The 25,065-nt window shown below is 35.2% G+C and overlaps 1 protein-coding gene across 1 annotated transcript in view; it reads right to left on the bottom strand.

Annotated features, from left to right (window-relative positions):
• The window catches only part of PDGFC (platelet derived growth factor C), a 119,183-nt gene that overhangs the window by 2,695 nt on the left and 91,423 nt on the right, over positions 1-25,065 (bottom strand). The window contains exon 4 of the mRNA XM_021539573.3: positions 5,185-5,392. Within this exon, the coding sequence (XP_021395248.1) occupies positions 5,185-5,392 (208 nt within the window). The remainder of the gene's footprint in view (positions 1-5,184; positions 5,393-25,065) is intronic.

Here is a 25,065-nt window from a genome sequence, read left to right as displayed (position 1 = left end):
AACTCTGGCAACGTTGGTTCAAATTAAAGCAAGATTTGGCTGCTATGTTCCAGTACCTGTTTTATCAAATCAACCCTAATGGAAGTCACGTTGGTCACACTAATCCTCTGAGCTCCAGTGTTGCTATTCTATGGTCATTTTGGATTGGAGAAACACACACAGAGCAATTAAGAATCCTGCAAGATTTCAAAGACATCACTTGCTATAAAGCATTCAAACTTCTTCCTTGTTACAATTTCAACTATTGCTTCTTTGCTAGGCTGTTGTAATTATAAGAAAGAAAGAAACCATTCATATCTAAGCAGAAATCACATTTATGGACTAAGAACTTCAAGAAGTTGTCATCATCAGGGAATTCTGCACAGAATAAATAACTCCACAAGATTGTATATCTATATAACTATCAGTATGTTCCATTTTCTCCCCCTTCTCCATAACAGCATATACATGAATTTCTGTTGTTTCTCTTGATGTGTCTTAAATAAAAGTTCCTCCTTGTAAGCAACTAACTTGTTAAAGATAGTAATATTTGGCACCAGTTTCCCTATAAACTGGCTCCACTGTATAATATTAAAGCTTCACTATGCCAATGGATGAACAGCAAGTTCATGAAAAGATCTGAAAGATGACAACATTTACGTTCATCTTAGCTGCATAGTCAAGAGCTAACAAGCCTTGAAAGCAGCAGTTAAAATTGGGAAAAAAATGCATGAGACTGGGGAGAAAAAAAGTGAGAAGCAATGTAAATGGAATTTATTTCAGAAAAGTCAGATTGTAGTGATCATGATCTAAGGTGTTTTGTCTGAATTGTTTTTTCTCCATACCTACCATTAAGGAACAGAAGTAATGTCTAATTCACAGGGATACTACTCTCTCTAGTGAAAAATAAAAAGATAAAGAGAAAACGAAAATGAAAACCCTATGATAACATAGCTATTGAGATGAGTGAAACAGGGGCCCCAATTAAAGTGACTAAGACTTTTAACCAACTAGTTTTAAGCTAAATCAAGTAAATTATTAGGGAGGAAAAGAACCCCAGTGCTCTAATATAGCTTAAAAATTCTTTCATGTCATCTATTCATAAATAAAAATATATAGAGTTAAGCTAAAATAAGTTTCTGATCTGAATCACCCTCTGGAGAAATACTTTTTTTTCCCTCTCTGCTATGTAAAGAGCCTCAAGAGGTCATAAAGAACTTCAGCCAATCAAGGCAAGATAATTCCTCCTAATTCTATTTAAACACATAAGACATAAAAAAAATTGGAAGCTGAATTTCTTTAGCAGAAATGCTCACTGGTACTCTCCAAGGAGCAGATCTTTGGGAAGGAATTTCAATCCATGTTCCTTCAAACATTTCTTTTGCAGGCATACCCATATACTGGCATCCATAAGTAAGGATTTATTGTTGTGAAAGGTCAGTTAAACACACTGATGCCTTTTCTTTGCTTTCACTCACAGTGAATGCCAAGCTGGGGAACTTCATTCCATCACTATCAGATTAACATAGCCTCCTAAATAAACAAACTGAATTTTAAGAGGGAGGAGTGTGTAATAACTCCAATAAAGTTACTGATAGGACACCAGCCTGCCTCCCACACTGCAAGAGCATTCCTTGGAGAAAGTTGAGAACAAAGAAAAGAGAGACAAAACTTCTGGGGGAGAGATTCACTGTGAGAAACCAGAAATTATTTAAGCCCTTCTGATCATCTAATAGCTCTAGGCTGAGTCACTTAAAAGGTGGATATGTCTGCCTCCATTAATCAGGGACTGTGGACAGGAATGGACTATTCCTTTCTTCTGTAATGTTTTCAAACATATAATAAGTGAGCTGTCTGAATGAGGATAAAATGCCTGAAGCACACTGTGAGAAGTGCTAGTTCTGCTAATACTTTCTCCTGGATGATTGTTTCTGCAGAGACTGATACGCATGCTGCAGTGAATTTGAAGGAGCTAATCTTACATGCTGGTCAGCCCTTCACCATGAGATACTGAAAGTGAAAGTGGGCACTGACACCTCTTCCAGCAGGCCCATGGAGGAGTGGGAGAGATCCTTGTGTGGTTATGTCCTTCTCCATTGCCTTCTGGCAGCAGCAGAGGAATGCATTAATTTCCATACCTACAGCTAGCTGTAGATATAGAGAAAAGGGCAATGCACTAAAATTAACGGCATGTTACTCACTTTGTCACAAAAAAGAAATTAATTTTAACTCAACCCCTCAGACCTGGAGACATTAATTTTAAAATGGTTCTCTTGGAGAACACACAGTCAGCTCTTAGCAGATATCTTTCAGTGTGCTGTACTGTTACAACAGGCTTCAGGAGAGATGAACAAATGTCATGCTTGATTTCCATGCTTTAAAATGTACTAAGGTATATTGCTATGATACCTCACATTGAACCCTTGCCCTATCTTATGTAATCCAATTTCATTAAAAGGTCTGTGGCAAATTTATCTGGTGCTTATATAGTCACTTCTTTGAAGTGTGTGAATGAAGCTGTTATTTTTTCAAAGAGTAGCTGTCTGTTCAAAATTTATTTTAACACACTGTGGGCACGAAACTAGATGAGAGAATGTATATATTCCCTTAAAAGTGTTTACTTAACCACAATAAAAGGTTATGTGGATTTCTCAAGTGCACTGAGTTTCAGTACCTGTTATAATGTGAACATTTAAACACTCCTTCAACTTGGCTTCCACTCATGTATCATGTTTGACACAACAGTCAAGGTTCTTTTGTCTAGCACTAGCTCAGAAGTGAAAGGCTCTGCAGTAGCATATAAATGGGAAACACTAAAATAAAAATAAGTGAAGGAGAAATATCTAGATGCAGGTAGGCCTACAGTAAAGTGTATTTTAAGAATGTGCCTACACTGGTACACACAACTGAACTAATCCATGCTCACAGCAGCCTGAAATTAATTGTATTATGCAATTGGCAATGCAATTTTCTGGCATCTTCTGGATGTGTATCAAGTACCACAGGGAAACTTCTTTCCCAAAACATTTTTCCAGCTGGATACTGCTCTCAAAGTCAATGAAACAAATGAAATTCTGTCTGAGGCACTTGTGTGTGAACACAGATAGCAGCAGAATGGTTTTTATTCCTAAGCACTTTGGAGATGCTCCTGGGAATGTAAGTTTCTTACTGGCTTCTACAATAGGAGCTGTTACAAAATCTCAAGCAAGAAGTGGAGTATTAAAAAAAAAAAAAGTGACATAACTGTACCAAAACCACAACTGCTAAGGACTGTGCTTTCACTGGGACTATTTTTTTCCTCCTTAAGGAGATTTCAGAATATGATCTAAAGAGTATACATAGATTTCAGTGGGAAGTGATGAGATAATTTTTTTTGAACAGTAAAATATATTTTATTTTAAGCATGTTTAATATTATAAAAGAATTTAGGACTATATTTTGACATCAAAGCTGCTGAACTTGGCTTTTTTTCTTTCCTGACTAGAAGTTTTTGGAAGCATTTTATCCAGAGAAAACATCAGAGACAGAAGTTCTCTGGAATTGAGGTTGTCTAAATATAGTTTTTCCATACAAATTATTACATAGGAGTAAAGGTTATTTCTTTACATAAAGTAAGATACACTTTTAGTAACTTGTTTATGAAAATGGGGCAGTAATTTAGCTTTTACACTGAAACATTGTAATAAATGAAACTGATCTAATCATAAATCAAAGAGTTTGAATAAAATGAAAAATTTTAGGATATGCCCTTCTCACAAACATTTCTTAAAAATGTTTTGAAATACAGCAGCATGTTGCTTGAGAGAATATCATGGGAAAAAATTAACAATAAGAAAAAGATTTTGCTTTTCCAGTCTATTAAATAGTCCTATGTCATTTCAACTGGACATATTTTCCACCTCGGGCTATTAAATTACAGACTCAGTAATGCAGTCTGAGGGTGGTCTCTAAGACAAATGTGGCAATACCATGATATGTTTATTCAGTGAAAAAAATCTATTTCAGCATCTAATTAGAAGTCTTTAAAAGATTTACTCTGATAGTTTCTTTCTAAGATGTATATTGCAGGGAGGTTCTTTTGTCTATATAGATGTTATCCAACACTTGCATTTTGTTTTTCTCCCACTTACTGTGTGCTTATGGCATGCATTTGGCAAATACTAAATCTCTTTAATTAAGGAAGTGTTAAATGACTATCTGAGGGCTTTTAAAGATGTTTCCTCCTCTTTGGCTCATATTTCAGCTGCTCTATGCACAACTATAGCACAGCAATATGGATAGGGTGCAAAGTTGATTTCTAGGCTCTGATCTAAGAATTAACGATCAAACCCTTAAATTTGAGCAATGCGAGGTTCTACTTCCTCCCTTTTCTTGCTCTCAGATAATAACCTTCTAGTTTACATCCACCAACAGGGAAGTCTGTTAAGTTATGCTCATATGTTTTCCTTTTCATGCTGTATGGTGGACAAGGAAGGTGGTATTGCCTTCACACTATCCATCCACATATCCATAAACATGAAATAGTAGATAACATCTGGATGGGATGTGGCAGGAGATTCAGGAGTGTCAGATGTAGAAGGAAGAAAATGAGTTGCTGTCAATAGATCTAGAAATTTTGAAAACACAGTTACTTTAGTTCTGATGAAGTTGACAACTGCATGATCAACCCAGACAAGAACACATGGTATTTCTTAAGGTGTCATCAAAGAGAAATATTTAAGTATTGTTCTCAATTCATTTCATGTATAGACTGGAAAAATTTTAGGGAAATAAAAAATAATTCACATTATACCAGTCTAAGCCATTACTTCAAAATAAATAAAGTTTTTGCCCTCCACAAAAACAGAAACCCACAAATTTTAAATATGTTACCCTATCAAGATGCCCTGCTACTTTAGGGAAATAAAGATCTCCCAGGTTCCCTACAGGAAACTGCTGTGGTTTTTTTTGTTTTGGTTTTTTTATTTTTTTTTTTTAATAGTTCCACCTTGCTGCCCTATCCTGCTAAATTCCTTTAAGTTTTGAGTTTAGCTATTGTTCTTTTTCAAATAATACAATGGTGACGACAGCGAACAACCATGGAACCTGCTCTCCTTCTGATGTATTCCTCTTGGAACCAAAACTCAAGGCGAAAAACACTCTTAATTCTTTGTCAAGAAATCATACCCATAGCAAGCTGCAAGGCCAGAGAGAAGAGTAAATTACCTCTTGACTTCCTCCCATGAATATATGCTTTCCCAAGAAGTTGCCACGTTGGCCTGTATAAATCCTCCAAATCCAGCTGCCACCGCTCTGGTTCAAGGTAGCGGATAAGGTCTTCCACGGTGCTAAAGCCAGCCACGGCGTTGTTTAGTACATCCAAGGGCAAGGCTGATGGGGGGAGCAGCGACGGGCTGGGTGCTTCTGTGTGCTGCTGCAATCAAAGCCAAGAGAAGAGCGCCAGTCAGAAGGTTAATGGACCTGCTCTGACAAAGTGCTGTACTTTACCGAGTTACACAGCTGGGAAAGTTTATAAGCGGATAGCTTGTTTCCAAAGCACGGTTTATCTAATAAGACAAATGACAAGAGTCAAAAAGTACCTAATTATTCTTTAGCAATAATTGTAAACAAACTTCCACTGCAGAGTTTTCCTACTTCTTATATTTCCAGCCTTGCAGCTAGAATGCCACTACACCTCTCCTTTGAAGATGTTCACTGAGTGACAGATGGGACTTCAGAAACAGAACAAAGGGTGATTTTAAAAATATGGCTTCATGTATAGGCATTTCCCAAACCCCTCTAGAAATCTGAAACATTTCACATCCTGCCTCTTCTCAGAAACTTAGCTACAATCTTTGCCTTCTTGTCCTTCAATGCAAATTAACATACCCCAGTACAAAGACAGCAAATATTCTTCCTCCCATCTATACATAAAAAAAAGCACCAGTTGTGTTTCATACAGTACTAAGAATTATGTTTCTGGTTAAACAGTAATGAACAGTAATAACATCATCTGGCATAACTAAAATTATTTCTCCCTTACAAAAAAAAAAAAAATGTTCCAAATAAAATCAAAAGTATTTAAAAGTTGAAATTGAGTCCTGACAAAGTACTTTACCACAACACAAATCTTACTGACAAGCTCAGGGGACAGGAGTACTTCGGCACAGATAATTCAAGCAAAGTGAGGCATCTGTCTTTGTTTACAATCTGTTTTAAAATTATGCATGGATTTGTATTTTCAAAACAAAAACAAAATGGCAGGAAGGCAAGCCTAAGTAGAAAGCTGCTTCTGAAGCACCTGCAGTTTAGGCTTCAGGCTTTTCTGTTTGCAGACATTACTACAGACATTATGTCCACAGTACTGCACCTGAGCAATTCATCTGGATCATGTAAGAAAAATGAAGAAAAATTTGAACGTGCTGCCGATTTAGGGGATGGAAAGGAGGAGAATATGTGTTTATATAGATATCTATATTTAAAAATCCTCATACCAGTTAGTGCCAAAATGGCACTGTCAGTACTGTAATGTGAAGTATGTATATACTATTATTTTTTCCATCTATAATGTCAGATCAATAGTAGGTTGTAATTTACCTTTTCAAAATGATAAGGGAAATTGATGAGAAATGTAACAGTTATGCTGGAAAAGAGGATTTAGTGCAACACTTAGCATAAGTTTTCTAAAATACATATTCCTGTGGTAGCTGTATTATGCAATAAAACTATTTTATTTTCTGTCCTCTAAATTCTATTAAATATGCAATTTTGGTTTCATCTAAATGTGTGGTTGAAAGAGCAGCAAATGGGAGTAACCACCATGGCCTTCCTATTTTTTGCTTCAAGGCTTTCTTTCTCTACAACTTCAAGAAATGCAGGCACTAAAAGGATTTGTGCTGCTTTTTAAATGGAAGTCTTGCAAAAATAATACAAAACATAGATTAAGTGTTCTGCTACTGTTAATTTTAGAATATTTTCATCTTGCTAATTACTTCCAATAGTGTTGGTGAAACAGTTGTTTCCCATCCTGTCATTTTCAAAATATTAAAATATTTCTTCTTCTTTTTGCTCTTTTGCCTGCATTAAAAATAGTAACATGTTGATCCATATATTACATTATGATAATAAAGCATCAGATTCTGGTTTATAATTTAAATAGTTTCTCTTAGCAAAATATGCTACTTTAGCAAGCTTCTGCTGTGACACTGTAATTCAGATGGTCAAAAAAATAAACATTCTAAAATTTTTCTTCCTGTTTTTCTGCACAAAGCTGTAAGAGCCACATTTCCTGGTTTGAAGGTGCAGGGTTTTATTAACATGAAAAACAACATCAATAGTAGAACTAATAACTGAAGTAAAAAAAAAAAAAAAAAAAAAAGGAAAAAAAAAAGCTTCTGTTTTGTCTTCAGCTGAAGAATTTACTTCAGTGTTTTATTTCTGCTAGGATTTTTGTTGCCAGAGAAACAGGTGCATTCCAGGAGAAAATGTATTGATCTAGAATCTATTTCCATATTTACAACTTACAGCATCCACACTAAACAATACATATGTAGCAAGTAACCCATCAGTTTATGGTATTCTGGATTCAATAGGCATTTGCCTGAGTAGAAGTGTTGTGAGGATATGGTGAATCATTGCACTTAATGGTAACACAATTAAAGCTGCAATCACTTTCTAGTCATTCTCACAGCAGGCCAAAACAGAAAGAAAAAGTATTTGAAACAGCAAAATCATACAACTTTGAATGTTTTGGAATAAAGTCGTTAGGATCTCAGAATTAAGAATGCTTTTTCCAATAATCTTTAATATTAGTAAATTTATATGACAGCTAAAATGTTCCAAAGATTAAAGATAATTGATATGATAAAGCTATAAATGTTATATATTGAATTTGTGACATAATAACCTTTACGACATCTCAATAAACTGTTCAAGATAAATGGTACTTCTAATTATACTTTACATTGTTTTTACTTGCTAGTGGTTACTAATTATTTTATAATTTAAATCTTTGGGACAGAACATCCAGGGCTGCATAAGTGGTACTCCTTCCAGTGACTAAAACTATATATTGGAATCCTATACAATTTATAATTTCACTTGACTTTCTCAAAGTTTGTCATCTATAGGCAGAGTTTACACATGCAATAAGATTTTACTCACAGAGTGGAAAGCAGAAATGACTTGATGCAAGAAATTAAAACTCAACTTCTTTGATGGTACGCACCTTTTAGAACAAGCAAATGCGGAACTTCAGCATAACTCAAAAGTAACATCATAGCAACTCTGAAATGCTGAAATGCTTCTTACCTGAACCTTTCAGTCACTTTATAGTAAATCTATCAGTCTTGTTGCAATTTAATCTATATTTCTCTAGGCAGTCCTACCTGGATGCCTCACTGCAGCTGCATGGCTGACACTCACTGCTCTTACAGCACCTCTGTGCTGAGCCATGACACCAGCACTCCGTGGGTGTCAGAGAGAGTGCTGCCATTTCACAGCAGAATGGTGCTGGGAAAGCCTCCCAGGGGGACCACTGATAATCTCCAGCTGTTTTGCTGCTCAGCATTGATGGAGATAGTGATTTGATAATGAAGCAGCCATCTGTCAGGTGGACATTTATTCTATAGATGGCATCACCTAATTTACTCCAAAGAAATTTCTCATATCTCCCCTAACAGGTCATCTCAAAAATAATCATCAACCTTTGATTTAACTTATATTTATTTATCTGACAGGGGCGATACAACCCAAGACCGCAGACACTTCTGCTGTCCAAATACAGCAGCTATCCAAAATATCTTTCCTGATGGAAACTATTTTCTGGGAAGTGATGTTCTCCACACTCTGCTATAATAAATACTAATTGACAATAAACACTTATTCTGTTATAGCAACACATTTCTCAACTCATGCCAATGTTTTATGTTTAAGATCACCTTTCTTATTTTTTTTTCCCTGAGCATGAATAATTTCTGTCAAGATAGATTTGACAAATGCATCAAGTTCTTTATGTGATTCCTCTAGTAAAAAAACATACTGTGGTTTGTTCCTGTTTTTCTGACCAGGAAACAATTTCAAATTACTTTAATAAGCATAAATATGCTTAGAACCAAGATAGAGGCAAACAGTTGCATATTAACTGTTAGTTAAAATGGTTCAGGATGAAAACCAGAGCAGAAATCATTGAACTTATGCTGGCCTGTACAACAGCCAAGAATGACAATTGGTGTTGGATCAAACAGAATTTTCTTCAGGTTTGTTTATATTGTGTTTCTGTACAAGCACTTAGCTCTATCAAAACAAATACCACACTGAAATCCCCTAGGTTGTTTACAAACATACAAGACAGGCCAATAGACAAAATTTAGGCAACAGTAAAAGATATAGGCTTGGGAAAAAAGGATGGAAATAATACAGACTAACGTCACAAGACTATCTAGCCCAGAACATCACACATAACAGTGCCCAAGAAAAAATTTAGGGACTAAAATGCATCTTATGGTGCTCACAATGTTATTGTGCCCTATTAAAGAATCAAAACTATTCCACCTAGCCTCCTTCCCAAAGGGAAAATAGTAGGACACTATTCGAAGTCGAATAAGAAGTCAACCCTCACTGAAGCAGCAGATCTGAACAAAAACTTCAACAGCTGAAGTTAAAGCCTAAAGTATTATTTAGTATGTAGCCTAACTTGGAGACTTATTTCTTGTTTTGACACATATTTCTTGTATTATTCTGAGCACAGTATTTAAGTCAAACCATCATAATGTAAAGCATCGGGAAGCAGAATCTCCTTGCTATGCCAGCATGACTGTGTATATGGCTGAATAATGAACAAGAGGCAAACTTCTGAAAAAGAAGACTAGATCTACAACAGCAAAGCCATCACAACTAAAAGCACAGCAGTGCTAACACAAACACAGTTTTAGATTTACTCCGGCAACAGGAATTTCATCATGCAGGTTTGTAACACAGCCTTATCAAATCTGTAAAATGAGCATAAAAGCAATTCCTTGATCTCACAAATTCTGTGAGAGAATGAATGCAACCAATTTTTGTTAGATACTCATTACTGGTTTACCTGAAGAATACAGAAGTGTGTTAGAATGATACCAGGTATAAATTTGGATATGAGACGTGCTATCATAACATTTCCTGTTTGCCACTATCTGTCTGCTCTTTCCTTGCACTGTACCTGCTCCAAGGATAACAATTCAAAACATAACAGCACTGAAATCTACACAAGATCAGCTCTTAAGCACTATTATGACCTAAGAAAAGCCTTTATTTTGCTCCTGTTTCTCAGGATATGAGTACTAACACTCTAAAGGTACTAAACACTACTCTCTTGCAGTCATAAGAGAGACAAGAAATAGCAATGTTAGGCTGCTGCCACCGGGAGCAAGGAGTTTCATGTTTAATAACGCAAGCACTAAGTTAAGACTGGAAAAAAAAAAGCAAATGAGTCAAATACTTGGCATGACAGGACACTTACAAGTACTGAATACTATGTCTAAAATAATTACCTCCCCACAAAAGAAATCCTCACTTTTTTTTTCCTTTCTTGTCTTGAAGAAAATATCGTCAAGCACTTTCTGAGTTACGACCCATTCATCAGTTGGCACAGTTCAGAGAAATTAATAAACATCAGTGTAGTTTAATCAAACTAGAAGGGACTCTATAAAAGCCTCAAAGGAACTTAGTCTCCCCTGAAACCCAACTAGGATTTGAAAGAAATAACACATTTCTCTTAATGCAATATCCTTAGAGTTTGTTGTTTTTTTTTTTAATTCTTATACAGGAACAAACCAAGTCCTGCTTAGATTTAAAGATACGCTTTTGAAACTTATAGTACATGCACATACTTGTAATACGCACTAAAGAGCTTGTTTTCTTCCTTTATAATCACAGGTAACCCTCCTACTAGCATCATTAGAAGCTCTGGGAGAAAGCAGATATCCAACTCTTTCGAGTTTGCCCGGAGGACACAAATTTCTCTGTGCAACAATAGCTCTTTGTTTTCTGCCAGAAGTACTTGCAGCAATAGGTGTGAAGAGCCTCTAGAAATCCTGAACTGCCTGAAAAAGCACATACTTTTACTTGCTTGCATCTATGCAGTACAAAAGAAAAAGCACTTATGAAAGTCTCTTATTTATAAAGGCATATCTTCTCTGTGCAGTATTAATGTGCACTGCTAAGAAAGTGTTAGTCCTGTTCAAGTTGCAAGGCAGAAAGAAGTGAGGTGATCTGTAGCTGGCCCTGTGTGCGAACACCCAAGTAGAGAAATCAGGTTCCAGGATCCTCTTCTTATGCCTTAAGTAAAGGAATTAAAAAAAAAAATAAAAGAAAGATGCCACAGAGACAGACAAATCAATATAGGTTGTCAAAATCAGGAATAAGGCAAGGATGTTTATTGCACATAGCAGAGATGGAAGTCAGGAATGCTGTCACAGCTCCCATCCGCTGCAGCACTTTTTACTGCTTAGGATGAACTTACTGTCACAGCAGCAGAAATGGCTCCATGAGAGGCACATCAGCCTGGGGCTGCTGAGCAGGTAGGTCTGGTGAAACAGGCTCCAGTGGCACTGAGTTAAAAATCCCTCTCTTTCAGCTAGCCTTGTCTCAGGGATGCAACCTCCTCCAGTCAAATGACACACAGGTAGAGGGGTACCAGCCCTCCTCAATTTAATGCTTCTGCAAATGAGAACAGACTGCAGGATGACAGCACCTCTCTTTCCTGGGCCTCCAGCTCTCTGCCTTTCACAGGCTCCCTAAATTTTCTGTTCCTATAGAGCGCTATGACCTCTTATCAAAAGCTTGTTCAGGCTCTCTTCATGTGAATGCAGGATTTTCCTTTTATTTCACTGAGGATTTAATTTGCTGAGTATCCATGCATGCCCTTGCATCAATTTTCATCTTAAAGTCAGAGATGGCTTTCCAAACTCTACATCCATATTTTTGTTACTACAGTTTGAGGATTGCTTTCTGAATAGTGCATAATCTTTACTATTCATAACCACCAACAGGAAAAACATCACAGAGATCACAAGAGAAAATGAACACATTTGTGCATTTCTGGTTTTGCCTGTCACAGGTGGGAATAAAAGAATAAAGATGTGCAAAAGTAGCATTGGATATCAGTCTTATAGCTTAACTAACAGCATAACATTTCCTCAGGCTAAATTTCTGAGATGAGATGGGTTTTTTTAAATGTTTAAATATTCCCCTAAACAGAGTTTCTGTGCAGAAGGCCTGGAAGTTTCTGTTCAGAGAAGGCCTGGAATTCTAATTGTGCTGCAAACAGCTGCAAGATGCTCCCAAGGAAGCTAGCAGCATGGAAATAGCACAGGATGTCACTAAACATCAGTGTTCCTCTGGCTTTTTGCCTGAAGTCTATGCACACTGACACCTTTTGGAATAGACAGTACAGGTGTGAGAGACACTGTGAAGACAGAGATGGCACATTTAGAGCTAGCTCATTAACTCTCAGAGGATACCATCAATAGCAATAATCTCTGTAAGCTATTTTCAAAGAAACCTTTAGTGATTGGTTAGTTATCATAAATATCAATAATGTATGTGTACATAAACAGTTGTGTTTTTATATGCATAAAATACAGTTTGATTTTTTCTGTAATCACATGTATCAGTAATCAATCACACTAATTCATTTTAAAGGCAACAAGCAGAAAACTGATGTTTAGCCCTGTATTGTATGGGAGATATTACTGTCAATACACTTCATCATGATAGTTTTAGAGGTTTCTATTCCTAGGAAGTATGTACACAGACACAACTATATTTCTTGGGAGCAGTTGCATGTAATTGATTTTTTTCAGTGCATCTGGTAAGTCTCATTGAACCAGCATGTGCTACTTCATGAGTATTTCATAAGCACTACAAAATTACCTGCTTCTCCTTTACTGGAAGTATTTGTTTTTTTACAAAATGACCTAGTGATTCTTGTATTCTTTTGGGTAAGAACTTTCATTCACTGATTTATTCTTTCAGCTAATTAAGGAGAGAAGAATTGTATAAACAACTCTGATTGAAAGCTGTATTACCAACATCTTTGGCAACTGCAGATATCTCAAGCCATGAAGCATAAACCCCCGCAAGCCCCAGAATTCAGAAAGCTGACAGATTCAGCCAGATACTTGAAATGGAAGTCAAACTCTGATGCCTTTTTTTCTACCTTTCTAATGGCTTTTAATTGTATTTGCCTGCATTAGGAATTTGTGGACATAGTAGTGAAGAGGATTCTAAATAGAGGACTCGAAATGTAAGACATCTCACAACTTGGACACATTTTGACTCAGTAGGCAAAGACCCAGCCTTACTATTCTGAAAGCAGGACCCGATGAAGCTGAAATTCACTGAGTTGAACAGGAAGCATTTAAACATTTAAAAGCAAACAGCCTGTGATAATAGTATAGAACAAGTTATGGCACAGATTATCTCCAAGACAAGAAACTTCAAAGTCGAATCAGTATGTCAGTTTGAATCTCAAGTTACTTCCTGAAATAATTTGTCTTTTTTTATCATTTTCAATTTACTGTAGATATACAAACTAATTTTAGGTTTATTATCCCAGAGTCAGGGTTCCTATTAAGTAGACTTGTGGAAGAGCAACATTTAAACCATAACTACTTCCAAAATCTTAATTTTTAGTGAGCACTCTCTGCTCTTTTATACATTTTGCTCTTTTAAATGAGACTTTAAAACAAAATTTAGACTGAGCTCTCCCCATACCATATAACTATATATATATATGCCATAAGAAAAATTCCACCATTTGTATCCTAGTAACAACTGCTAAATATTTTGATTTCTGAACCTCAGAGTAACTTTCATTATAATATTTTCAAACCAAGTCTATGAAATGCATTTAAAACTATCTGGTTGTTCCTGTCTCATGTGTGAGCACATGGGAGGACTATAACTGCAACTTTAAAAAGCCATAACCCAGTAGATAATGTCTTTTACAATTTAAATGCTTAATAAAAATATTTAGTCTAATTCAGACCATGGGCAATACTAACATCTATATACCTATTCTAAAGGGTATGAAGTGTGTTTGTGTGTTTATACAGATAAAGTACCTGCTGAAAATGACTAAAGTAGATGGTCTATAGGCAAAATGAAGTATCAAAATAATTTACTGAGGTATAGTTTATCTCATCACAATCTTATAAAATCTTTCTTTGGAGAAAGATCTTGTCATGTGCTTGCAGCAAGGTGCTAAAACAGCAAATCCTCCAATTTCTGAGAAATCATAACCTTCATGTCTTGTAGCATTTTCTTTTTTATATTCACACCAAATTAGCAGCTGCAGTGAATCCTTACAATGTGTGGAACGTGTGAGGGAAAATGCAGGGCAGGTGGGCAACTATTCACATCTCATGGGACTGCTCCTGATTGCTGCAGGTTAAGTTTTGGAAACACAAAATATTTTCTTAAGTAGTAACTCTGTCCTCTCTTAGTACCTTCCTTTCAACTCTCCCTTATTAACTACTCATCACAGTATTTAAGGACATTTAAAGTTTATTTCCTGCTTAATCCAGCTCATTGTTAAGAGGTCATTGCAGTCTTGTACCCATTTGCAGGGCAGAACTCTGTATTTTCAAAAAAATGGGCTATTTTCTCCACATACTGCTCTCACTGAGGAGTTAAAGTGAAGCTCTAAAGAGACCCCACTAAAACTACGTCAATATTTCATTGCTTGATGACTTTCTGAGCATACCCAGAATTACATTTCTATGTTTCCACCCTAAGCTCTTAAGGTAGCTTTGTTTTTGTTTTGTGCTTGAACTGTCCTTGTGATTAAAGCAGTAGAGTATTTAGCAACTGTTTTAAATACTAGTGATATAATTTTGCACTAAAATATTCCTTCATGGACATTCAAATGCATGAGGTGACAGCTAAACAAGTGTCTTTTTTCAAATGCTGTTATAAATAAACCCTTTACCTTCATTTTGTGAATATAAAGTTAAATGTAATTTTTTAGGTTGTTCTATTTTGGTGAATGTTGTATTATGCCTGCAATTCCCTTCTGGAAGGGAAACTTTATCAAGATTTATGTATCAAATACTGGGAACAAGAAAGAGAATACCTCTTCTCAATATTTATAATGATATCCTTATATTTTTTTACTGTTTTTATTTATTGCACAGAGACTATGGCTCCAAGATTTAGGTGAACTTTAGCAGAATAGGATTCCACCACAGTTTAGCTTCTTTCCCTGAAACTTTGATACTATGCAAGTCCAGTATACATACCTGAAGGCTGAATTGTGGAACACCTTTTACTTCAGTCAGGAGAACATGACGACCTGAATTTTCCTTACCATATGAAATTATCATCAAAAAGGAGGAATAACATTGTTGTTGAACTGACAGCAAGTAAAGTGCCCAAATGAATCAATGTAAAAAGAGATTCCTGCAATCAGATGGCAGTGAGCATGTAGTCTTATGAATGTTTGCTCAGATCTTATTGCAAATGGGGTTACTGTGACTATTAATCACTATCATTTACAAACTTACCTAAAATTCAAGCAGGAAAATGTTGTGGCTGGTATATTTATGATTTACAGAAGCCTTTTTTAAATTTTCTGTGCACAAAGCTCCAGTTCTTAGTTGACTGATAGTAGCTGACAAGGAATAAACAGCCAACATAAGTGCAGCTGTTCTGAATAGAATATGTTTTTGTACCTTTTTCTATTACAGGGAATATGGCCAGCCATAGTTAGATACCATGTCTGCAGACCTTTTTTAAAATTACTCAATTTCAAAAGACATATAACAGCTTAATCAAACTAAGCAAAAATAAATGTTTGGAGTAAGTGAATGAACTGCTCTTTAAGCTCCCTCTAGGAACTTCCCCACTGGAAATGGGTAGGTGTTCTAAAGAAGATATTTACTTTTACCAGTATGTTCACCGGAGGTTCAGCAAACATTAAACACAACACTAGGAATGAGCGTTTATTACAACTGGAAAGTGTATTTGTGAAGGACAATGAAAATTACCTCTACAGTGAACACTACTTTAATTTGATCCTTCAGTGTACATGTTAAATTGCATTCCACAACAGCTTTGTGTTCATTTCATATCACAATAAAATGAACACACCCAACATTCCTGTACAGCAGACATTGCAAATCAGAGCTTGTCCTGCCTTGAAGGTAAAAAGTCCTTGAACAAAGAATTACTTTGCAAGGAAAGAACCTCATCTCTGTCCAAATATATCCCTTCTTAGTGTCATGAAACATTTCAAGTAACCTCATTTTACTTTGATATATATTATACACACAAGTAGAGTAATGTGATTGTACAAAAAAAAAAATCAAAATTAACTGGGAAAGTATGCTTAGTAAGAGAAATGTAATAAAAAGTATTTTGAAATTCCTTGCATTTAGGAGTAAAATATTAAAAGCATAAATACAAAATCATAAGTAGAGTCTGAAGCTGATTAATCAGCGTTACAGAGGAGACCTAACCCTGAATAAGAGATTATGGGATCCCGTTTAAAAAAATCAAATCTCTTTCAGATATTTTCAGAACAACATCATAAAAACAGATATTGAGCTGCTAAAGAGGTCTCAGCTGAAATACAGTGTTCAGATTTATCTCCAGCACTTGTGAGATACAGCAGAGAGAAACAGGATATTCACATGAAAGAGCAAGATGAAAACAAAAGAATGAACTATGATAAAAGATTAAGTGATACAACTTCCTTTCATCTCAACAAGACCAGGCTGACAGGGGATAACAAACATACAAAAGAGCACCAGGTGATCAGCTGTCCCCTAGCCCATCAATGACAAAAAATTATTTAAGTGTTTGAAAAAAAGTTTTATAACAACATTAAAGTATGAAACAGATGACATGGGCAATCTCTGAAATCTTCATCCCTGGACTTCAGGAACAGCCCTAGAATCTAGCAAGAATGAGCTTAGTGTATCTGCTCCCCCTTGGAGCAGGACAATTGCTCAGAAAAGGTCCAGTCCCACTGAGTTCCCTTCCAGCCTTGCATCTCTGCAATTGTACAGCAAAGCATCTACCTGGTAATCTTGCTCTTTCTAGAAGATCCATAAAATTATACTGAGGGACATGCTGAATTTTAGAAACAAATTAATTCTAAATAATTTTAAAATCTGTTTTTACAAACTGTGCCAGAAGATCTTCTGAATACTTAATGGAACACTTTTTTCCCCTCAGTAACTCTTTGTCTATTTGTACATTTTAACTCTTTGGGTTTAGTAAACTAATCATACATATAAAAATAAATAACTGCATGCCAATATACCTAAACATAGAATATAATGTAGAAAAATACATTTGTTTTTTTAGCTGTCAAACCACAAGCCCTTAACTAAAATGAGAATGAAACTACTTCAGTTTTGGACTTTTGTTTAGCTACCATATCTTGAAGAACATTAGGGAGTCACAGGTTTTTTATCAAAAGTTGGTTCCTTGGGAGTAGCAGAAGTTACTTTGGCAGAATAATTTACAGTTTCTTTGAAACCTTAAAATAGTACGTAATATAAGTCACTTGAGAAGATGGTTTTAATATCAACTATAAAGTAAAAGTAGATGCATTTCTGTCATGCTCTACTTTTTCAAAGCTATTTAAAATTGATCCTTCAAAGATGGTTTGAAAGCAGACTGCTTCATTCTATTTCTAATAGTCTCCCATGAAATTTGGTACTGTTTACAACATGAAAAAATCCATTAGAAAATAATAAGGTTGAATTTTAAGGCACCACTATAAACAACTGCCTCAGCCTGATTCTTGGTGTTATTAAAAATGAAAAATCTTTTAAACAGTCTAATTACTTTTAATATAATGAATAAATATACATTTTCCTTTGTACATGCAATTCTTTTTTAGCCATTTCCTTGACAAAAAAAACCAAAAAGAAATAAGCTATCTGCTAAGTAATAAACCCATATTAACAAATTATTAACAAATTAAATGTTTTGTAGAGAAAATACCATTCTCCTGAAGACTGCTAGTTCATCAGCTCTCTTCCATTAAGCCTGATATCTTCAGTTATAACAATGTCGCTGTCCACATATGTGATCATATTATCTCTAATTAATCTGATGGTCAACTAGATCAAGTACCTTGATATAGATGGATAGACAGACAGACAGACATCATTATATTCATTTGGGCTTGCTGCCATGCTATGGGTATGGGGTACTCTTTTTAACAGAAATGTTCCTTGTAGCATCTTAAGTCTATTCAGGCATTGATTGTGGCCCCAGTCCTGCCACCAGATTCTTCATAGCAGTGACCCTGAATAAAAGGGGTGTTCCCATGTGCACAGACCTTCATCTGATTTCCTCCTTTCACACTGTGAAATGTACCCTTTTTAACATCCATTTGAAAAAATATTTATGCTCTTAAACATACTTTTCTTCTTGAATATATACTTAAAATTTCCCTGTGTCTCTTATTTTTACATTCACTGATTCAGCAATACTGTCAGTTTCTGATGATTTAATGTAGGATATATGGAGCTAATTACAGAACACAAGACATCAAAAACTGTGGTTTCTAAACTTTAGTTAATTGTGGTTTCACAAGCTGCAGTCTAGGAAGTGGTTAGTTGTAGGGCTTATTATCAGTTTAAGTACAAAGCCAAAGAGTAAGGCATTGGTTGCACCTGAATTTTCCAGCTCTTAAGAAATATGACTTTCTGTGAACTGCAGACATTGTGGGGTTCAACAGAGAGGAAAAAAAGTGATTTGTTCCCTTAGCCTACTGGACTGTAATATACTGGCTAACCACAAGTCTATCTTTTGACCAAATCAGAAAATCTACTTCACAGCCCTATCTACTTCACAGCCACATCTCAGAAGCAAGCCAAATAAGAAGACAATTTAAGATGATATTAAAAATGCATTATTTACAAGCACTGATTTTATATTGTGGTATGGTTTTTTCCAGGGAATGATGGACAGACACTGCAAGAAGAGGAGAAAAAAAAAAAAAAAAAGAAAAAAATAAAAAAAGAGGGGTCAGGGAGAGGGGAGCAACTTTGCAAGGAAAATAGCAGTCAAGAACACTCACTGAAGAAATCTGCATGGCTAATCCTGGTGGGATTCCTCCCACCTGCCCTACACAGTGAAGTCTCATGAGATCATCTATTTGTTTAAATAAGGATAAAAACACATTCTGAAGGTTATCAATACCAAAAAAAGAAGAAATGAAGTATAATTGAGATGCTCTGGATGAATTACACTTATGAAGCAACGTTAAACAAGTGGACTAAAGTGACTGTGGTGACTGCCACACTTTGCTGAAGGAAGGCTCAGTCCTGTATTTGGAGAAAATATTTTCTGGTTTTGTAAATATTTATACATTTGAGACACCTAATTGCCAAGAAGATAGTATTACCATGTTCTTAGCCTTCTTTCATTATTTACTATTTAATTTGAAGCTACTTTGCATCTTTCAGATTATCTGTGCAATCCCAGTGGATAAACAATGATTTGAATGAACAAATTAGGATGCCTGAGCACTAACCACTTGGGGAATGGGAGAGAAGACAAACTGTCATTTCAAGAACATCACCATAAAATTAATGTAAATTGTCTTAATTTAGAAAAGTATAAATTCCCTTTCTATGGTTATATTTCAGTGAAGAAGTCAGAAGAGGACATTTTGCTATGTAACAATTCAGGTTATATTCTCTTCTCAAACAATATACTGGTATTAAACATGGGTTACCTTAGCAACTATTATGTTATCAAAGAGAATTCTGAGAAACTCAGATACCCTAGGAAGCAACTAGAGAATTAAATTGATACTGATACTCTTTTCTTTTTTATCTCCTACAATTCAACTTCTCCCACAGGAAATTAAACAATTTTTTTTACCATCAAAGTTTAATTCTTTCAAGCAATCTCTACTTCATTACTGAAACTGATCCATGGTGTATAATTCACTTAATTAGTAGATTAGAGGAATACATAGATGCTGGGCAGAACAATAATCTCAGTGTAATAAATATGTATAGGGAAACAGTTATTTGTCAATTCATATATTTTTTTAAAAATAAAAACCTCCTCAAAATCTATTTAGGATTGAATAATGTGAACATTATTGTTTTTCAGACTCACAATACCTAATAATTCCTGTGGAAGGCAATGGACTGTATGTTTAAAAACCTGTCACCAGCCACACTGTAAATGACAAAAAAACTAGAATCAAAACTTCCAAAGATTTCAAGCCTTCAAATTGGTAAGTATATGATTCTTATTGAAATTTCAGTGTTTTTCTATTACAGGGGATATGGCCAGCCATAGTTAGACACCATGTCTGCAGACCTTTTTTAAAATTACTCAATTTCAAAAGACATATTCTATATGAATAGAAATAACATTAAAATTGCATGGAATAATAAATTCAAGTTGGTGCATTGTTAAAATAACTTTAAAATACATTTATTCACCTGATAAAGCCTGCAGGAATACCATTTGTAAACCAAATGGCCTAACCATGAAAATTTGGCACCATAGCAATTGCCAGATATCACCCCTTGGGTAACTTTTGTTTTCACTTTCTCCTCTGAACCTCAATACTTGGCAGAAACAAGCTGCCATCCTTTTCCTGCAGAAAGGAAAATAGAAATTGCCATTCTGCAAGAAGCCATGGCCCATGGCAGACTCTAACTGGGGACAGAACACTGTGCATGCCAAAATCAGAGCATGGTATAAAAGATCTAAACTGAAATATTCCCGTGCTGTACCCCATGCACGATGTGTTGCTTCCTTATTCTCTTGGGGGATTCTCTAATTGCTTCATTACTAATTCTCTAATTGCTCAATTAGAAGATTACCTTTTGTAAGTATTTTGTAAGTATTTAACTAAGGAAAATAGAGAAGACTTTCAAAAGTAATTGTATTCTCATAATTTATCAGGGAATCAAATTTAGAGAAAAATTAAGAAAGTAATTGTGTTATTAAATCACAACCAATTTGAAATGTCCTGCACAGAAAAGTTGGTCCTGTTCACAGTTTGATACCTTTTAATGGATTGATTTTCCAAATTCCTTTGTAATTTGTAAGTTTCAGGTGACGAAATATCAAACTTTATAATGGAAATTTTAAGATACTTTTTTCCTCTTTAACAGCAAGTCTCTTTTCCAATTTAAAGAATTGAAAAACATTCTGAAAATTTTTAGTTGTCTTTGTACTATTAACTTGACCATTTATCTTTGATTTTTGGTGAAAAGCTGAGCTATACTCTGAGGTTTTTATACCAGCAAACAGTTTCAAAACACTCTTATGAACCTTAATTCCACATTAATTTTGCATCAAAGATATACTGCTGTTTTAGACACCTAATTAAAAAGTGTTTTTTTCCTACATGAAAGGTGCCTACGACTTTATTTAGCAGAAATGAAATGAAATAAAGTAAATACAGTATTTAAGGATATATATATTGACAGAGTGCAAACAGGAGGACATAAATTACAGAACTCACTTAAACTAAAAGAGAAGCATTCCAAGCCAAAAAGGCATTACACAGATGAGTTAAGAAGAGGAAGTATTTTATTATTAACTTCTGATTATCCAGAACACCTCACATTGAAAAACCCAAAGACCAATATGCACACACAAATCAGAAGAGTTCAGAAGATCAGAATGATTTTAAAAGAAAAGCAAGGGCTACCCTATTAACAGCTTACATAATAAAAGCCTACATATATCTGGCTAATTGTCCTTCCAGTTAGAAAGTTAAAAATTAGTTTTTAATAATAAATATAGATTATGACCCCTTCCTTAAGAAATAGAGATGATGACTGAGAGGGTTTGATAATTCGGCTTACTCTCCTTAGCTAACTAGTAATTTTGGCTTTGTCAGTCAGCAGGGAAGTTCAGGGTTGGTTGCACAGTTAGCAAAAATTTGTTTTCAAAAATATATTTTAAATCTTAGGTGTTTTCAAGCTTCAACGACAGTGGCCTTTTAAACACTCACATGCAGGCACAGTAAGAAAAACAGTTAAAATAAAACACTTGAAAATTCAAATTCAGGAATTGCAGTTACTATGTCAACCATTCAATAAACTATACAGATACTGATTTTAAAATTTCCTTAGCACAGCATCTGTCTTTTTAAAGATGGCCATGATTTGTAAAGGGTGCTTGTCATACTATTAGAAGAATATTTAGAATAAGAGATGTCTAGCGACAAAACTCTGAAGCTAAGTGCTACCAAAAGACACCAGAGATAGATTCTGAACAATAAATCACCATATTGATTTACTTATCTACACTACACTGAAAATCCCCTATCCTCCTAACATGCTCAGATGAGACCAAGAAGTGCTGTAAGGGATGTCAGGTGGAGTTATTAGAGAGCTCCTCCAAGAAATCCTTTCACAGCTGAAAGGGAAAGGCTCTTAGAATCCACCAACCTCCACAGTGCCTGTAGGATTATATGCAGAATTTCTTGGACAGGCTGTGTCATCTGCTTTTACACCTCCACCTTTCAAGTGCCTTTAAACCTGGTCTTTCATGCATTGAAACACACCCTTCTATGTGAAGCCCAGCATTCTATTTCTCCTCGTAAATGATCTTTACTTTTTCTTTTCCTGTGATTTATTGCTCAGCTCAAAAGCAGAGTGAAATTAATAGTCAAGCCTCTGGAAATGTCTTTGGTCAAATAAACTGCCTTCCCTTTCCACAAACTAGGTTCTTTAAATTTAGTTTTTTTTTTAAACAATTACAGTTCTTCCACAACATCAGCCAGCTAGGAGCAAACATGGAAGCAGCCTTCCTGAATTCCTTGTCTACTACCTTAGCCTGAGATAATTGCAAGAACAGATGTGACAGCTTTGTGATTTTGTAGACTTTCCCATGAAAATAAAACTGAAAGCTTTTCAACAACAATCCTGGCTTCTTCAGCCAAACCTTTCATCATCATCATTAAAAAGGTTTTGAGCACTTATAGAAGCTAACAAATGACAGCTCATAATCCCCATCTGTAACACCAGAGGCCAGGTACTGCAATGACAAGACAGGTGCAAATTTTGGTATTCCCATAGTGCTTATTATCTACCCCTTTTTAGAAAGAAAAGGATTTGTCTTAACACCACTACCAATATTCCACATTAATCTTCCCACAAGCAAACTCTTACCCTGAAGCTACTATACAGTGTTATTACTCTGTCAAGAATTTTCTTCTGGATTTAAAGAGGTGCCTCTACCAACCTGTGGAGGTAGATTGTGCTGTAAGCCATCTACAGAAGCTGCTCCACAGCTGAATTTATCTCAAATGTCTAGAGCTGTCCCCTTCCAAGCTCTAGCATGAGAAAATTAAATAAAATAAATTGAGAAGTTGCACTCTCCTGACCCAACTTCTTTAATTTCATTTCTGCTTTTGCCTTTTTCTACCAGAATCATAGTAAGAAAATTTAGCATAGTACGCACCACTCTAATTAGTTACTGCCTGTTTTGTTGGGGTGAGGCAATGGATCGGATTATGGCATGACTAAGACACTAATAATGAACAGGAATGCACCTAAATGGCATAACTGAAAAATATGGTGCCTGAAACCTAGTATCAAATGTACATTTGCTTTCCTTTTTTTCAGTTAGCAACCATGTCAGACACAATGTCTCAGTGTGATTTGAAAGAAAAAAAAAAAAATCAGGACTGTGCCAGTTACACAGGGGATTACTTTCAGAGTGGGATAGAATCACTTTGCTTTGGAATTTGTAGAGAAGCTATCAACAAGCTTTCTCAAAAATGTTGATCCTAAAAATTGGAGAAGTGATAGTCAACTAGATGATTCTGTAGTAAACTATGAAAAATATGGATTGCTAAAAAAACTTTGGGGAAGAGGAAGGTGGTGTTGGGAGTTCTTTGTGGTTTTCGTTTGGGGTTTTTGTGTGAGTTTTGTTGCCTATTTTTGTTCAGGGTTTTTGGGGGGAGGATGGTTTGGGTTTTTTAAACCAAACATATCAAGTGAAAACTAGCTTATAAAATATTTAGCAAAGGATTAAATAAAAAATTACAAATCATTTAGACACTGCATTCTTTAGGATAGATATGATCAATTCGATTGAACAAATAAATTTGAACCATGACTACAGAATAACTTTCAAGACTAAAGGAACATTTGAACATCATTGTGAAATATTTCTGTTGAAGTAGCATCCAAAGCTTCAATTAGATGATATCATTGAGTTTACAGCTGAAGAGTGACATTTATATATATATATATATAGATTGCTCTTAAGATACAGTTGCTTGAATTTTTTTTTTTGTTTGAGGATGTTCATATAAAACTTCTAAATTTTGAAAACAGAAGAGCACACAACTTTAAAATTTACTCTAGAACACTACAAATGTAAATTACAGACTACATAAAACTCATTTCCAAATTAAATATACATAAATGTCTCTGCTGAAATGCTATGAGACACTAACAAAGTTTTTAAATACTAGAAGAGAGTCCCTGACAATATAAATATTAATTATTAAATGGCAATTTAATAAAATCCTTTGGGTAATTTACAGAGAATGAAGAAAAGAGATTGTCTCAAGTATTTGAAATATTTTCCAATACAATTTCCAAATTTTTCACTTTTTAGGGTATTTAGTTGTTTCCAGTGAATCATTCCCTGGCCTGCTTTCATCTGGGAGGAGAGGGTAAATATATGATGATCAAAGACATTATATGGGACAAGGAGCAATAAAGGTTGCCTGCTTATCCTTGACAGATGCATTACTCCATCTCTTGTTTATGGTAGTAATTTCTGCTTGAAACAATTTGACAGAGAGTGATCTAACTTGGACATAATGCTCTGGAAAACTAAAAGGAGAGTAGTTTTCAAGAGCTCATGTCCACGTCACTTGTAGTGATTGCACCTCAATACTCAAAAATTAAAGAGTTTTAAGAGTTATATTAATGTTCTGTAAAAAACCACTTTGATACTTGCTGAACACTCCTGAATTTTTCAGAAAGAAAACTTGTACAGAATTTTTTGTAAAGGGAAAAACACCAAATCATGACATTTGTAGTAATGCAATTGCATTTAATTTTGAAATTATTGCTACTTATTTAGAAACAAGAAAATGAACTG

Source organism: Lonchura striata, chromosome 4 (genome assembly GCF_046129695.1).
Source record: "Lonchura striata isolate bLonStr1 chromosome 4, bLonStr1.mat, whole genome shotgun sequence".
Lineage (NCBI taxonomy): Eukaryota > Metazoa > Chordata > Aves > Passeriformes > Estrildidae > Lonchura > Lonchura striata.
This window is presented reverse-complemented; position numbering and strand designations above follow the sequence as displayed.